This window comes from Nothobranchius furzeri, chromosome 14, assembly GCF_043380555.1.
Source record: "Nothobranchius furzeri strain GRZ-AD chromosome 14, NfurGRZ-RIMD1, whole genome shotgun sequence".
In the NCBI taxonomy this organism is placed as follows: domain Eukaryota; kingdom Metazoa; phylum Chordata; class Actinopteri; order Cyprinodontiformes; family Nothobranchiidae; genus Nothobranchius; species Nothobranchius furzeri.
In genome coordinates this window covers 30035228-30052798 of record NC_091754.1, presented here as the reverse complement: position 1 = coordinate 30052798, position 17571 = coordinate 30035228, and the positions used below count along the sequence as shown (strand labels likewise).

General features: G+C 44.4%; 1 protein-coding gene across 1 annotated transcript in view; it reads right to left on the bottom strand.

Moving 5' to 3' along the window:
* Window positions 1-484: 484 nt before the first annotated feature.
* cwc22 (CWC22 spliceosome associated protein homolog) overlaps window positions 485-17571 on the bottom strand; it is a 28729-nt gene continuing 11642 nt past the window's right edge. Inside the window, exons 10-20 of the mRNA XM_015965951.3 lie at window positions 17024-17230; window positions 16878-16940; window positions 16699-16794; window positions 14590-14671; window positions 14049-14109; window positions 10456-10533; window positions 5728-5880; window positions 5509-5636; window positions 4435-4536; window positions 2531-2703; window positions 485-1090 (exon numbers count right to left, since the gene is read on the bottom strand). Coding sequence (XP_015821437.1) covers window positions 663-1090; window positions 2531-2703; window positions 4435-4536; window positions 5509-5636; window positions 5728-5880; window positions 10456-10533; window positions 14049-14109; window positions 14590-14671; window positions 16699-16794; window positions 16878-16940; window positions 17024-17230 — 1571 coding nt within the window. The 3' untranslated portion in view covers window positions 485-662. The remainder of the gene's footprint in view (window positions 1091-2530; window positions 2704-4434; window positions 4537-5508; window positions 5637-5727; window positions 5881-10455; window positions 10534-14048; window positions 14110-14589; window positions 14672-16698; window positions 16795-16877; window positions 16941-17023; window positions 17231-17571) is intronic.

Here is a 17571-nt window from a genome sequence, read left to right as displayed (position 1 = left end):
TTCAGGAAGGTGTGTGTCGCACTAAAGACACTTAAGTTAGAAAACAATGGGTAAATATCGATTCATGATTTAGAGAGCTGAATATCAGATGTGATGGGTGGAGATGAATCCGTTTAGTTTGGGCTTCTTTAGTCTGTAAAGCTGCAAATTTACTTACAGCTGGAACACAACAAAGTTCAGGAACTCTCAACTAAGTCTCAGCTTTTATTTTGAAAATCTAAAATTTCTTCTCATGGAGTGACCTGCATTTTATAATTTAATTTCATAAAACCTTTTCATTTGTGAAGTAATGTAACTGCAGCCGTTTGTGTCTGAACTGTTTGTTTTCCTAATATTAAATCTTATAGTTTCATTATTTGATTCATTCAGTTTTGAAAACTTCTATATTCACCAGCTATAAATTTGCTGAAGTTTATGAAAATGAAAAGAAAGCTTAGAAAAACCACTAACTGTATAGGTGGATCAGGATTCAGAGACACGAAAGTTAAAAACATCTATTACAACTTTAATTTTTCTTTCATTTCATCAACTAAATTCAACAGAAGGACTGAAGGAGGAAAATAAAAATGGGTCCCAGGTCCACATCAGAAGTGAGAAGCTGAGGAGATGAGGGCTGTCAATCATCAGTTTATCATGGCTGCTGCAGTAGAGAGATGAAGAGTTCACCTCCTCCTCCTCTCCTCTCGCTCTTTGTTCCTGTCTCTGTTCTCTTTATTCCTCTCTCTGTCTCTGGTCTCTTCTTTCTCTCTCTCCCTCACTCCTTCCCTGTCTCTCCCTCTGTCTCTCTCCCTCTCCCTCTCGCTGTCTCTTTGATGGTCAATTTTTCGCCTCCTCTCCTCCTCCTCCTTACGCCGCTCATCTTCCTCTGGCCTTTCATCTCGTCTTCTCCACCGGGTATCCTCACGTGAGCGTTCGTCCAAATCACGCACACGGGTTCTCTTGTCTTTCCCCGACTGCTTCTCACCCTCGTCTCTGTCCTTGTCGTTCTTGCGTCCACCCCCACGCTTGTCAGGTTTCTCCTTCCTCTTCTCCCTCTTCTTTTTCTCCTCACTTCGGCCTTTTCTCTTCTTTTTATGTTTGTCATCAGAGTCTGGAGGACAAAAGCGGGGAAATGTAACTTCTAGAACTTCTATCAATTTGACTTTTAAAACCACACATTTAGACTCAGGAATAGGGATGGGTACCTTTGACATTTGAATCGATTCGGTACTAATTCCCGGTACCTAGGAATCGATACCGGTTCTTAACGCTACCAATTTTAGATACTTTTGAGTGTTTAATATTTTAATTCTCTTTTATAATTAAATATATATGTTTCTCAATATATAACCATATTTGATAAATATCACGATAAATAACATACAACTGTTTGTATTTTAACATCGTCCTTGTAGTTTTATAAGCTGATAATTAAACTGAAGCAAACATCTTTACTGTGAACTAAATTTACTGTGTATCTTCATTCCTTTTGCCGTCTTTTTTCATTAGATTTTTCCTACTGGGAAGTTAGAATTTCCGAGGAGAAAGCGAACGCACCATTAGCTGATAACAACGGTGGCAATGGAAGCTAATTCATCAAGCTAACTTTATCTTAAACAGTTTATTTAGCTGCTGGAGCAGATTAAAATGATGATACCTCACACTTAGATCGTTGTCACTGGTTTCATCTTCACCCAATCACCCGTCGCATTTAGTAAAGTGAAGCCAAACTTTAGAGCGCGTTCATGTTCTTCTAGTCGGAAATTCGGAGTTCCGAGGAGAAAGCGAACGCACCATTAGTGAAACGGAAGCTAACATATCAAGCTAACGTTATCAACCGGAGCAGATTAAGATGAGGATGTCTCATTTAGATCGTTGTCGCTGGTTTCATCATCACCCAGTTACCCATCAAATTTAGTGAAGTGGACCCAAGCTTTAGCGTGCGTTCTTTCTACCATGCTGCTCTGTTTACAACTGGCTCGCAGCGACCGACGACATAACGCTCTTGCGCAGCTGCCTAGGCAAGTTCTCGTTATGAAGGACGGGTACCGAAACGAGGCACCGTTAGAAATGACGTGAATCTGTGCTCAATCGGTACTATGGAATTCGGTCGGTACCTTAATAAGTACAGAATTCGGTACCCATCGCTACTCAGGAATGAGTGGAAATGTGAATAATTCAAAAAAATTTTACAAAAAAACTTGGGCAAATGTGTAATCCTTTCAAAATAAAACCAAATGGACGAATTGTGGAAGTGTATACATTGTACAGATCAAAAGAAATGCCTATTTTTTATTTGTATATTTTACCAAACATCTGGAAATCACTGCTCGTTCCTGCTATAAAGATAAACTGGTAGCAGCAGTTTTATGGTGCACTGACCTCCCTGCAGCAGATGTAGAATCAAAATAAAAACATTCTGGGTTCATTTCATCAGCTGGTGAACATCTGGTTCCTGCCCAACCTCTGAACTATAAACATAACTCATCCTCTCACTTGAAATCTAAAACGTCAAACCGCAGCAGAAAGTAAAGCATTCATCAGATCGTACCTGAGCTGCTGCTGCTGCTGGAGGAGGAGTCTGAGGAGTCTGATTCGCTGGAGGAGTCTGAAGAGGAGTCAGAGGAAGAGGATGATGACGAGGAGGAGTCGGAGGATTCAACTTCCTGGTTCTGAGTCATGATCATCTTTGGAGCGTTCTTCAAGTGTTCCCTCAACTCATCGCTAAAACAAAGAATCACAAACACTGTTTGGTAGAGGCACAAAAGCTTTAATGCTCCACCCTAGGGTTGTTGGGGTTACATGAAATTTACCAAGGTAAAAAAAATGATGGAAAATATTTTAATGCAGGTGAGGTTTAGACTTGTCGTGTGCCTGACACACAATGCACGTAGCTATCCACCAATCAGAATGGTTCTTGCTCAGTTTGCAGAAGCAGACCACAGGAACTCCACATGTGAGAATTATTATTTTTTTCTTGACGTGTTTCCATTGTCAGAACTTCAGGGTAAATTGTGGGAGGAGCAACTGACTGGGAGATCTAATGGACCGGTCCCCTCCGCTGTTGTGTCTCCATACAAATTCAGCCCTTTCAGGACTTTGCATATCGCGACTGCTTTGCTAGTGAGACATTAAAAGTTATATTCTGTTGGAGTGCAGCAATTCACTCCATCTGGAAGACCAGGAGAGCAGCTGCATGATGTAAATGTGGCGTTCAAAGACCAGAAGAAGCTCTGTTTTTATGGTGCTCTTTGGGACTACAAAGCCCCGTGAATCACATAGTTCAGGCACTCCGAAAGTTCCTGAAAGTGTCCGTTTGGCCGGCCTGTAGAAGTGGAGACACACGCATGACGGGAGGTTCCGGTAAATTTGCCCTGAAGTTCCAGTAGTGGAAACCCGCCTAATGCATCAACTAACAACATACTGCACCACAACTGGTTCGAACTACACATCTAAAAATAGGGGGCGGTACTTCTGACCTATCAGCCAATAGCTGAAGAGATTTTCTCAGCAGAGGGGGTAACCCTTCAACCGTTGGATCAGGTATGATGTTCATCAAAAACTAACATGAGGATGCTAATCGAGGTTACACTAAGAAAGACACAACTGGAGAAAATTTTTATGTTTTCAGCATTTATGCGAGGCTTGTTGAGTACTAAATACTTCAATGGAGTACTTTTTTGAACATAAAAAAAATGAATTTTTGTGTGGAATGGCTCAATTCAGGGAAAGATAGGGCTTCAAATGCTGAGTTAAGACATCATTTTGAATTTCTAAGTTTGACAAAAACATTTACTGTGCCTACAGTTATGATTGTATCCTTGAGTGGCACATGTAGTTGGAAACTCAAGTATCCTAGCTTTCTAACGATATGTACCATATTTTCCGGACTATAAGTCGCACTTTTTTTCATAGTCTGGCTGGTCCTGCGACTTATATACCAAAATGACTTATATACCAAATTACGTATACCGCGCTGCTGTGGGCCGGCTCCGATCCAGGCTTTGGGTCCTCTGCCCCGCTGGGAGGGTTTCAAACACCGCCATCACCTGCTGCATCCTGTGGCAGGGTGCTGCGGGCGCTCTTCCCGCCCGCTGGGAGGGTTTCGAACACCGCTATCACCTGCTGGAGACCGTGGGGTGCTGCTGCGCCCTGATTGTTTATTCTGTTATTGTTACTGGTACTTGTCATGCAATGTGAAATGCTTGGTCTCAGATTTTATAAGAAAAATAATCAAATTTCCCCCCCAAAATGTGACTTATATATATTTTTTTCTTCTTCATTATACATTTTATGGCTGGTGCGACTTATACTCCGGAGCGACTTATACTCTGGAAAATACGGTATACGCGCATAATCCTTCAAATTGCCCAACTTTTCTTCAAACAGAGACAAGTTCATCTTTAAACAAGAATACTTGAACAGTCTGAGAAAAACCTGGTAGGAGTTACTTACGTCAGGCCTCCCAGACCGATAGAGGTGAAGAAGTTGATAGCAAAGCGAGTGTTTCTGGGATTATCACGAGGGAAAAGGCCTTCAAAGAATGATTGTAGAGTTCTGTGTAAAACACACACACACACACACACATTAAAAATAATGACGGACAGTTATATCATCCACAGCATCTATACATTTACAACTTAATGCCCTCATTCTGACACGACTTCAAACTAATAAAATGATAAGAATTATTGGTTACACTTTAGTTTAGGGAACACAAATTAACCATTAATTAGCTGCCAATTAATATGCTTATTAGTGGACTACTAAGTCTGAATTAATCATTATTAAGCTGTTATTAGGTGCTTATTACCAATGATGTAATTCTAACATTAACAGGCCATAAATTAAGAGTTTTATCAAAATAAGCCATTCATAATGGTTTGTTGCTGATTAACAAACATACCAATTAGCTCAAATCAATATGTGGCTTATAAAGATGTAATTCAAGGGGAATAGTTAACAACCAAAAATGTTATGTTCTGGTATTATGTAAATAAACACCAAAATCCACATGTTAATAGAGCCTAAGCAACAATAAATTAACCACTTGTAAGCAAGAATATGTTCCCCATTCTAAAGTCAGATTTTGTTTATACCTAATTATTAGTAGTTTAGTATTAATTTACAACTTAACGGCAAGAATATGTTCCCCTTGAATTACATCTTTAAAAGCCCCATATTGATTTGAGCTAATTGGTATGTGTGTTAATCAGCAACAAACCATTTACTTTCAGTTAACAAACCACTATCAATGGCTTATTTTGATAAAACTCTTAATTTATGGCTTGTTAAGGTTAGAATTAAGGCATTAGTAATAAGCTCTTAATAAGTGCTTAATACTGACTAGATCAGACTTAGTAGTCCACTAATATGCATATAAACTGGCAGCTAATTAATGGTTAATTTGTGTTCCCCAAACTAAAGTGTTACCGAATAATTATATTATTATTATTATTTATACATCTATAGATCTATTAATGAAAAATATTTTCTGATAAATGCAGATCATAAAGTGTGTGTTCATACGAGTCTTTCAGCCGCTGGTTGAGTTTTGGCAGACCCATGTAGGCACAGAGCTCCTGGAAAAGGATTTTTACAAAAATCCTGCTGGATGACGTTGTCGTGTCCTCACTCATCCTGATGCACTCCAACACCTGGTCGTAAAGAGACAGGGAGCAGGTTTAATCAGCGTTTACTGCGTGCATGTGTGTGCGTGCGTGTGTAAATGAGTTTCTGTGTTCTTACACTCCATGGTATGGAGTCCGTGAAGAGCAGATGAGCAAACAGTCGGGCGACGTTCCTCAGTTTGTTGGTCTCCAGTCGGTGGATCGTGTCGTACTGCTCTGAAAATATCACCTCAAAACTCTCCATGTACTCCTTCTTCAACAAACAGAACCTCTGAACAAATACACACATATTTTAAATGTTCCACCTGCTTAATATTCAAGCTTCTCGCTATTTGACAGTTTAGGCAACAGCACCTAGGATTTAAACATCTCACTGCAAAATCATGATTTCAGCACTTGTTTGCTGCATTTTCACAGAATTCTCAGATTAGGCAAATGAACTCTGCTGAAGTGACTTCTGCTGCTCAGTTTGTTGATGTTACACTTCATCTCAGAGAGCAGGTGCTTGTACTTGTGTCCCAGAAGCTAAACTCAGCGAAACAACGATCAGCATTTTGCTTTAATCCGCCCTCATCTATATACTTAATTGTTAATTTATTTTATCACTCAGCAGTTTCATTCATCAATCATGCAAAATACAATCATCAACAGTCTCCTAAGTGGAAAAAAAGGGGGGAGGAAGAAGTAGTCTTGTACGACATACCCCTTTCTACTTCATACAATATAATTTACAGAATGGCCTTATACACAAAACAAGTACAAAACTTCCTTATCTTAGTAAACAAAATCACAATTAAACGTATCAATATAGATATTCAATATTTACTTATCCGTCATAGGACTCTATGACTTTTTCTTTATATAGTCTCTTAAATTGATCAGTAGTTAAACATTTTTTCAGGTCATGATCCAGATTATTCCATAATTTTACTCCATATACTGAAATACACATTTGCTTTAATGTTGTTTAAGCAAAAACTCTTTTAAACTCAGGCTTCTATTTTTTCCATCATTTAAAATCAAAACAAAAAACTTTTGTAACTTCACTGGCAGTAACCTCTTTTTTGCCCTGAACATAATTAGTAAAGTTTTCAAATTAACCAAATCCCCGACTTTCATAATTTTTGATTCATTAAAAAGTTTATTGGTATGTTCCCTAGCATCTACTTTATATATAATTCTCATTGCTTTCTTCTGTAATAAAAACAAAGGATTAGCGTTTGTTTTATATGTGTTGCCCCAAACCTCTATACAATAAGTCAAGTACGGAACAATAAATGAATAATATAATATATGAAGTGTTGATGACTCCAAAATACTTTTCTTTATTTAAAAGTCAATTCAATTCAATTCAATTTATTTTATATAGCGCCTAATCACGACAAGAGTCGTCTCAAGGCACTTCACATAATAAACATTCCAATTCAGGTCAGGTCATTAAGCCAATCAGAAAAAATGTTTCCTTTATAAGGAACCCAGCAAATTGCATCAAGTCACTGACTAGTGTCAGTCATTTTACAGCAGTCCTCATACTAAGCAAGCATGTTGCGACAGTGGAGAGGAAAACTCCCTTTTAACAGGAAGAAACCTCCAGGGGATCCTGGCTCAGTATAAGCAGCCATCCACCACGACTCACTGGGGATCGAGAAGACAGAGCACACGCACGCACGCACACACACACACACACACCAAGAAATGTGTCTATGGTGTCCAATACTTTTACACAGTTTTTGTTTTATATATTTTATATGGGGTTTCCAATTAATACTCGTCGTCGTCTTCCTCCGCTTATCCGGGTCTGGGTCGCGGGGGCAGCATCCCAACTAGGGAGCTCCAGACTGTCCTCTCCCTGGCCTTCTCCACCAGCTCCTCCGGCAGGACCCCAAGGCGTTCCCGAACCAGATTCTCCAATGTGTCCTGGGTCGACCCGGGGGCCTCCTGCCGGCAGGACATGCCCGAAACACCTCCCCGGGGAGGCATCCAGGAGGCATCCTGACCAGATGCCCAAACCACCTCAACTGGCTCCTTTCGATCCGGAGGAGCAGCGGTTCTACTCCGAGTCCCTCCCGAATGTCCGAGCTCCTCACCCTATCTCTAAGGCTGAGCCCAGCCACCCTACGGAGGAAACTCATTTCGGCCGCTTGTATCCGCGATCTCGTTCTTTCGGTCATTACCCAAAGCTCATGACCAAAGGTGAGGATTGGGACGTAGATCAACCGGTAAATTGAAAGCTTGGCTTTCTGGCTCAGCTCCCTCTTCACCACGACAGATCGGCTCAACGCCCGCATCGCTGCAGATGCTGAACCAATCCGCCTGTCGATTTCCCGATCCCTCCTACCCTCGCTCGTAAACAAGACCCCGAGATACTTAAACTCCTCCACTTGAGGTAGGACCTCTCCCCTGACCAGGAGTTGCAAGCCACCCTTTTCCGGTCGAGAACAATGGACTCAGATTTGGAGGTGCTGATCCTCATCCCAGCCGCTTCACACTCGGCCGCGAACCTACCCAGCAAGAGCTGAAGGTCAGAGCTGGATGAAGCTAGGAGGACCACATCATCCGCAAAAAGCAGAGACGAGATTCTCCTGCTACCAAACTCGACACACTCCACACCACGACTGCGCCTAGAAATTCTGTCCATAAAGATAATAAACAGAACCGGTGACAAAGTGCAGCCCTGGCAAAGTCCAACCCTCACTGGAAACAGGTCCGACTTACTACTGGCTATGTGGACCTAACTCACGCTCCTCTGGTAAAGGAAAGCCACCCACCCCATACTCCTGGAGCATCCCCCACAGGGTGCCCCTGGGGACAAGGCCATAAGCCTTCTCCAAATGCACAAAACACATGTGGATTAGTTGGGCAAACGCCCATGCCCCCTCCATCACCCTTGCAAGGGTATAGAGCTGGTCCACAGTTCCACGGCCAGGACAAAAACCACATTGCTCCTCCTCAATCTGAGATTCAACTATCGATCGGCCCCTCCTCTCCATTACCTTGGAGTAGACCTTTCCAGGGAGGCTGAGGAGTGTGATCCCCCTTTAGTTGGAACACACTCTCAGGTCACCCTTCTTAAAGAACTCCACAGGAACTGCCCCCGATGACCACGCAATGTTGCAGAGACGTGTCAACCATGACAGCCCTACAACATCCATTGCCATGAGATACCCAGGACGAACCTCATCCGCCCCCGGGGCTCCGCCGCTGTGTAGTTGTTTGACTACCTAATCAACTTCTGCCCCCGAGATTGGACAGTTCATCCCTAGGTCCCCCGGCTCTGGTTCCTCCTCGGAATGCGCATAGGTGGGATTGAGGAGCTCCTCAAAGTATTCCTTCCACCGCCCGACTATAGCCCCAGTTGATGTCAGCAGCTCCCCATCCCCACTGTAAACAGTGTGAGTGAGTTGCTGCCTTCCTCTCCTGTGGCGCCGGACAGTTTGCCAGAACCTCTTTGGAGCGATCTATAGTCTTTCTCCAAGGCCTCACCAAACTCCTCCCACGCCCGAGATTTTGTCTCGGCAACTGCCACTGCTGCACCCCGCTTGGCTATCCGGTACCTGTCTGCTGCCTAAGGAGACCCACAGACCAGCCACACCCTGTAGGTCTCCTTCTTCAGCCTGACGGCTACCCGAACCTCTGGTGTCCACCAGTGGGTACGGGGGTTGCCACCGCAACTGGCACCGGCCACCTTGCGACCACAGCTAGCAACAGCTACCTCAACAATCGCAAAGTGGAACAAGGCCCACTCGGGAGTCAATGTCCCCCACTGCTCTCGGGACGCGGTCAAAGCTCTGCCGGAGGTGGGAGATGAAGATCGTCTCAACAGGTTCTTCTGCCAGGCGTTCCCAGCAGACCCTCACTAAGCGTTTGGGTCTGCCAGGTCTACGCGGCATCTTCCCCTGCCATCTGATCCAACTCACCACCAGGTGGAGATCAGTTGACAGCTCCGATCCTCTCTTTACTCGGGTGTCCAAAACATACGGCCGCAGGTCAGATGATACGACTACAAAGTCTATCATCGACCTGCGACCTAGGCTGCCCTGGTACCAAGTGTACCGATGGGCATCCTTACGTTCGAACATGGTGTTCGTTATGGCCAAACTGCGACTTGCACAGAAGTCCAATAACGAAACACCACTCGAGTTCAGATCGGGCAGGCCATTCCTCCCAATCACACTGCTCCAGGTCATGCTGTCATTGCCCACGTGAGCATTGAAGTCCCCCAGCAGGACAATGGAGTCCCCTGATGGAGCACTATCTAGCATTCGTCCCAGGGACTCCAAAAAGGGTGGGTACTCGGGGATCGGACCGCCAAGGCCTCCGCCTCGGTCTGCCACCCGATCCACATTGCACCGGACCCTTCATGTTCCTCCTGCAGGTGGTGGGTCCACAGTTGGATGAGCCCATGTATCTGGTTCGGGCTGGGCCCGGCCGGGCACCATGGGCGAAAGCCCAGCCACCAGGCGCTCGCTCACGGGCCCCAACCCCAGGCCTGGCTCCAGGGTGGGACCCCGGTAACCCTCCGGGCCGGGTACTCCGACTATTTGAATTTACATTCATGAAAGATCCTCTGAACCGTTCTTTGTCTCACCCTTCACCTAAGACCAATCTGTCATGGGAGACCCTATCAGGGGCACAAAGTGCCCCAGACAACATAGCTTCTAGGATCATTAGGGCACTCAAACTCCTCCACCACGATAAGGTAACGGTTCAAGTTGGTACAAATCAGGTACTGTTTGTTATTCTGCAGGAGATGTGGGTTACAGTACGATCGCTGTGAAACATTTAGAGGTAATGTTGTTCAGATGAAATGATCCTCCCTAATGCAACATTCTTGTTGGTATCTCACCCCGGCCAGAAGACCAAAGAACTTCTCGTAGGTCCTCTGCTGAGCGCAGCAGTCCAGGATCATATTACACAGCTCCTTCTGTTTACACAAACACAAAACATGGATGTCACTAACCACACGTACATTAGTCCTATGGAGGTACTGAGGGAAAAGGCAAAAGATTAGCGACATGGTGCTGTTGTGGTCTGTCTTACTCCATGTAGAGTATTGATGTGTCTGTATAAACACCTTGACATGTGACATCACACTGCCAGAACCCCACCCCCCAGCTTCTAGCTGAAGGGCAACAAGAAGACAACCCCCACCCCCCGCTAAAAGCGGTGAAATCAAATCCATCAACAATGGTAACACACGCAGTGCTGCGGGCTGCACAAGCAGACGAAGGGACAGTAACATTCTGCTGGTGAAGGTTCTCAGTCATCCCAGTCATGGTGATCCAAAAGGGTTTGAATGAAGACAATTGGACTTCTTTGGTTTCTTCAAGACGTTTTGCTTCTCATACGAGGAGCTTTGTCAGTTCTGACTGGAATATGGGAGGGTCGAGCTTAAAGGATGTAACCCTTTTATTGTTGCTCAACTACCTATGAATACCCCTCCTCCTAAAGCCGGGTGTACACTGTGCAACTTTTTCACTTTTTTGAGCCGATTTTCCACTCGTGCGAGAATCCACGAGATCGGGACGAGTTTTGCGCTGAGCGTCGTGTAGTATGCAGGGGGTTACGAGAGGCGATTAACACCACCTGACCAGCTACCGATCAGCAATCGTGAGCTCGCACGGACCTCTGGCTTGTTTGATATTTTGCTCGTCCCTCATGAGGGTATCGCACTGTTGAAGCGGCGCTGTGAGCAGCTGCGACCCAAAAAGTATCAGAACCGCTCACGGCGCATGCGCAATCATGCTTCAACACCGCTCACCCGCTATTTCCCCAATAACACACGTTGTTCATTTTATTTCTACACGTTTTTTTACTCACAAAGATTGCCAAGAAAGCGTGTTTGTCGTGTTCATGTCAAATTAAACTGATCACAAAACACAGATTTACTTTCTTTATTTCGTTTTCCTCATCCAACCCCCATAAATCCCTGTGTGTCCTCCTGCAGCACTCCCGAAGGACAACAGACAAGACATAAAAGTCTGACATGTTGTGTAAAAACTGCTATTTTTAGCATATTTTTAGCTCCGACGTGTTGCTACCAGACGTACAGTGTGACCAGTCAGGTCGCATCCGAGAACTGGGTCGTGCAGTGTGAGCGCATGACTCGTGAGATCTGCCCTGCGAGGACGTCGTACAGTTTGAGCTGAAGCGAAGTGCTACAAGTGAAAAAGTTGCACAGTGTCCGCCCAGCTTAAGAGTCGTTAGCCTCTATTGTGTGGGAGTGGCATTGATTAGATGCAGGATGGTGTGACCCACCACATAGGCTCAGGCATGGCACCACAGCTGAAACTCTGAGGACTGAGGTATCCCAGCTTGTTAGTGATTTCAAACAGATCTGGAAGCTTAATGCTAAACACCGTAAGCTTTGAGATTTCTTTTTATCTGATCATCAGCACAAAGATGTGTTCGATGATCTAAAGTAGTAATATCCTAATCCCTAGGTTTTCTTTTGTTGGTGTAAATCCTGGTGGCACAGCTCTGGATAGCGGCTGTGGAAGGTCTTTTGCCCCGTGTTGCTCATGTGCACCATTACCCAGACGGAAACAATAACATTTAAGGGGTCTATAGAAAAGTTTACAGCAAACATAAACTGCACCGAAGTAGCTGCAGCTAGTCACAGGAGTTTAGGGAAAAGTCTGGGAACACTGAAGCATCAGTTAGCATCAGTAATAATTGATGCTTCAACCTCTCCTGTGTTAAAACTAGTTAAAGAGACTAGTAAGGCATGGTATAACAGTGTACGGTTCATATGATATAAATTTAGCCAGTAGACTTTGACTCTGAGGTCCAGGAAGCAGGAAGAAGTGTTACTTCTGTTTTTACATTTTCCACTTCAGCTCAAACAATTTAGAAAAACATAACAATAATAACAACATAAACATTTTTTTACATGTTTTGTGTTTTTATAAATAAGATTTGAATGTTAAATGTCATTTAAAAGACATCCTATACTTTTAGAAGTGTTTGTTCTGCTTCATTTTATCTGGTATGTGTGTCATTTTGATACATATTAACAGAAGAAAAGAATATATTGTGATAATACACTCACCTAAAGGATTATTAGGAACAGCATACTAAAATGGTGTTTGACCCCCTTTCACCTTCAGAACTGCCTTAATTCTACGTGGCGTTGATTCAACAAGGTGCTGAAAGCATTCTTTAGAAATGTTGGCCCATATTGATAGGACAGCATCTTGCAGTTGATGGAGATGTGTGGGATGCACATCCAGGGCACGAAGCTCCCGTTCCACCACATCCCAAAGATGCTCTATCGGGTTGAGATCTGGTGACTGTGGGGGCCGTTGTAGTACAGTCAACTCATTGTCATGTTCAAGAAACCAGTTTGAAATGATTGGAGCTTTGTGACATGGTGCATTATTCTGCTAGAAGTAGCCATCAGAGGTTGGGTACATGGTGGTCATGAAGGAATGCTCAGGTAGCCCACGGCATTTAAACCATGCCCAGTTGGCACTAAGGGGCCTACAGTGTGCCAAGAAAACATCCCCCACACCATTACACCACCACCACCAGCCTGCACAGTGGTAACAAGGAATGATGGATCCATGTTCTCATTCTGTTTACGCCAAATTCTGACTCTACCATTTCAATGTCTCAACAGAAATGGAGACTCATCAGACCAGGCAACATTTTTCTAGTCTTCAACTGTAATTTTGGTGAGCTCGTGGTTCCCGATGGGGTCTTCTGCTGTTGTAGTCCATCCACCTCAAGGTTGTGCGTGTTGTGGCTTCACAAATGCTTTGCAACATTCCTCGGTTGTAACGAGTGCTTATTTCAGTCAAAGTTGCTCTTCTATCAGCTTGAATCAGTTGGCCCATTCTCCTCTGACCTCTAGTATCAACAAGGCATTTTCACCCACGGGACTGCTGCATACTGCATGTTTTTCCCTTTTCACACCATTCTTTGTAAACCCTAGAAATGGTTGTGGGTGAACATCCCAGTAACTGAGCAGATTGTGAAATACTCAGACCGGCCTGTCTGGCACCAACAACCAGGCCACGCTCAAAACAGCTTAAATCGCCTTTCTTTCCCATTCTGACATCCAGTTTGGAGTTCAGGAGATTGTCTTGACCAGGACCACACCCCTAAATGCATTGAAGCAACTGCCATGTGATTGGTTGATTAGATAATTGCATTAAGGAGAAGTTGAACAGGTGTTCCTAAGAATCCTTTAGGTGAGAGAATATCATAACAGCACATTCTTCAAAATATACCAAGATTCAGATTTTAAACCATTTTGCCCCTTCGTAAAAGAGACTTTCATTCATTGCTGAAGGGTTTGTGTTTCTGGAGCTCAGCCTGAATCTGCCATGAAACCATGTGAGTGGCGGGCGAGAGAATGAAATGTGTGTGTGTGTGTGTGTGCGTGCGTGCGTGCGTGCGTGTGTGTGTGTGTGTGAGAGAGAGAGAGAATCTTACTGTCTGGCTCTCAGGAAAGTCCATTTTAATCAGTTTGTGAGCACACTCCTCAAAGTCCAAGCTGCAAAAAGATACATAACCAACCTGTAAATACATCACCATGGTGTGTGTGTGTGTGTGTGTAATATGCTCCATCTGTTTTCAGTGATTAATCCTCTCCTCCAAGCCTTTGAACTCTTCTTCAGTGAAACCATGGTAACTAGGCTACGTGGGCGCAGGTTTTTTGTTGTATTTATTTATTTCCAAATCAGAACACTAACTGAGATAAAGTGTCATAAACTAGTCCGTCAACCTCAAACTTCTCTGTAAGAACCGAGGGCCATCTGAAAAAGCCCCAATGGCTGGGATCTGAAATTCAGACTAGTCCTCAGAAGAATAGCATCACTCACACACACTCACACACACTTTAAATAATAGTCAAACCCAATTTAGAAAGAGCTGTAAATAACTGCCAACACCCAGAGAGAAAACTGAACTAATAACTGTGACAGAGTGTACTTTTAGTGTGTGTGTGCGTGCGTGTGTGTGTGTGTGTGCATACCTGGATTGAATAGCGAGATAAATGGTTCTCCTGAAAGCTACCAGGTTGACCTCTGTCTTGTCAAAAATGGTCACCTTCTCATCTGAGGAGTAAAACACAGAGAGGAAGATTTTCCAAAGTCTAAAAATGTAATGAAATATTGAAAAGAATAAAATGTCACTTTATAAAGAAATTTATTTTTGACTTGAAACATTTTCTGTGTAGTGAAGCACTGAAATAAAACGCATGCAATTAAACAACTTACATTTTGATATAATGAACACAAGAACTTTATTATTCATTTATGGTCTCGGGCTGTTTTTTTCTGTTTACACCTAAAACACGCGAACCCCCAGCCAGAAAAGCTCTGCCTCATTTCCACCGAACGTTTTGGTATGGAACGGGGAGAGTCGGCTCGCCAACGTTTCTGTCCTGATTGTAAAACTGGTCCAGACGACCAACCTGGACCGCGCCAGGAACAGGACTTTTTTTGCCCCCCTTCTGTTGTAGGTAGATATTTCTGGAGCGCTGTGGTTAGGGCGGAGCAACAACACAGTCCACCGATTGGGGGACAGAAATCCTTCACTACTTGCAACAAGCGATACTAACCTTGGAGTTTGGTTGTTTGTATTTTCATTAGTTGGACATGAATGTGAGAAAATGACGGCAAGTTTTGGTCATCTTCAGAGCTCCATACATTCCTCACCATCGTCATGAGTCCACAGGAGGAGCTAGACGGATCAGTAAGGAAGTTTGTTATCTAAGTGGATGGCAGCAGAAGGATTCAAGTGGACGTCGGAACGGTGTCGGGCCAAGCTGAAGAAATTAAAGGCCAATATGGAAAAGTTAAGGACAGAAACAGCTGGAGTGGAAATGGGAGAAATACACGGAGATGCTACAACACGCTGGATGCTATTTATAGCTACAGACCGGCAAACCGAGACAGGCCTGGACTCAGCAACTGCCTTCTGGAGTTACATGCGGAGGTTACATCTCCAATCTGGTCCAGGAACGCCTTGGAGTCCTGACGGAGGAGCTGGTGGAGGTGGCCGGGGAGAGGACGGTCTGGAGCTCCCTAGTTGGGATGCTGCCCCCACGACCCGGACCCGGATAAGCGGAGGAAGACGACGACGATAACAGGTTTCAGGAGAATAAATGTAAGTAAAAACATAATTTATGCCCTCTATGAATCAAATTTAAACAGTAAAAGTCTCCATACGGCTGCTAGGTACTGTAAAGGGCAGAAGTTGGTACTTGACCTTGGAGGGCGTGGTGACTGAAGACCAGCTGGTGCTTGTTCGGCATGATGAGGACGGAAGTGATTAAGAGTGGCAGATATGCAGGAAGAGGTGTGTGTGTGGTCGACCTGTCATTGTGGCACCATGATTTGGGGGGTGGGATCGCTCGCATTAGGGCTGCCGGCGATGAAGACAGCTGAGAAGGGTTCCAGCACTAGGAGGGGAGGCTAATGGCCTCCTTTAGGTAAGTTAGGGCAGGAGTAGCTGGGTGTCGAGGTCACACCGACATCTGCCGCAGACAGACCAGGCAGACGGATACAAGTCGCAGGATCTACCCACCGTCCTTGGAAGTTAATCCCCGGGATGCTGGACGGCGTCGGACGCTCGGACCCCGGGGAGGGGGTCGCGTCGACTGGGCCAGCTACGTACCCGTTTTATAGCTGATCGGCTGGTTTTATCGGAATGGGGAGGGAAGGGTGGATGGGCGAGAGAGCGCTAGTAAGAGCAGGAGCTGGGTTTTGTAGGGAGGAGTTTTATTGTGAAACTGTGCTAATAAAAATGTATTTTTAGTAGCCAGTGCTTGCTCCTGTTACTGTAAGGTTCTGTCTGGAGGGCAAAATATGCTGCCTGTGCAGCCCACACTACTTTTATAACAGCACCATATTTAAGTATCACATTGTTAATGTGTTATTCCGCTTTAAAGGTGCGGTTTCAACGGCAGGTTTTCTACTCATAAAAGTCCAAATCCAGGCAGGTACCTCCTGCTGCATCATTATAACAACATGATGGTTATTTGTCAGAAAACGTCTGGTTTGTTTTTACAGGCGGAGAATGAAAAGGATTATAAAAGCCTTTTAATTCAATCATCAACCTTGACCCACTCTATCCTCACCTTCTCCTTCCTCCTCGTTCTCATCTTCATTGTCGTCATCCTCTTCGCTGTCATCTCCCTCTTCGCCTGAATCGCTGCTGCCCTCATCCAGGATATCTGACAGGAAATGAAAGCTGATTGGTTGAAACGGGAGGAGGTCGATAACACAACAATCGGCTCTGAGTGCAACACCTTCTCACCTCTTTTAATAGTTTTGTATTTCTCCTCGTTCTCCAGGAAATCTGGGTCCAACTTAAACACATCTGCGTGAACACACACAAGTGCACAACTTAGCTCAGATTCTGTGTGAATAATAAAGTTATAAAGATTCTTCTCGAGGTCTTACTGAGGATGTCCTCTGGGTTGTACTCGTCGTCCAGCGGCAGCATGTGGGTGAACTGGTCATCTTCGTCCACCAGGTCCAGACCTTCAGTGATGACTGGATGATCTTTGAAGCCATCTTTCCTGATGGCAAACATCACCTCTATCATGTACTGGACCCTTTTGTCAATGGAGGATTCGTGGAGGATATTCCTGAGACGCTCAAATATGGCTGGAGAGAAAAACACAAACAATTTAGAGACAATGTTGAGTTCAGATGATTTTTATAAACAACTCTAGACAATGCAGCAATTTTTAACTCGTGTAAAACTATAATGTTCCTCACTCTCTTACTCTGGTTAACGTTACTAAAAGTAGGGCTGCAACGGATCATCATTGATCTGTGATTTGTACGGATCTCTCTCTACGGTTCGGCACGCACGCGCTTCGCTGATCGGTTACATGGGGGGCGGAGGCACTGCCTTTTCAATCCAAATGAGAAACGCACAGCGGTGGTCATGGCAGGGGAGGAGAGGAGGGTGAAAAACCACCTGCATCATTTAGGGCGCGTGT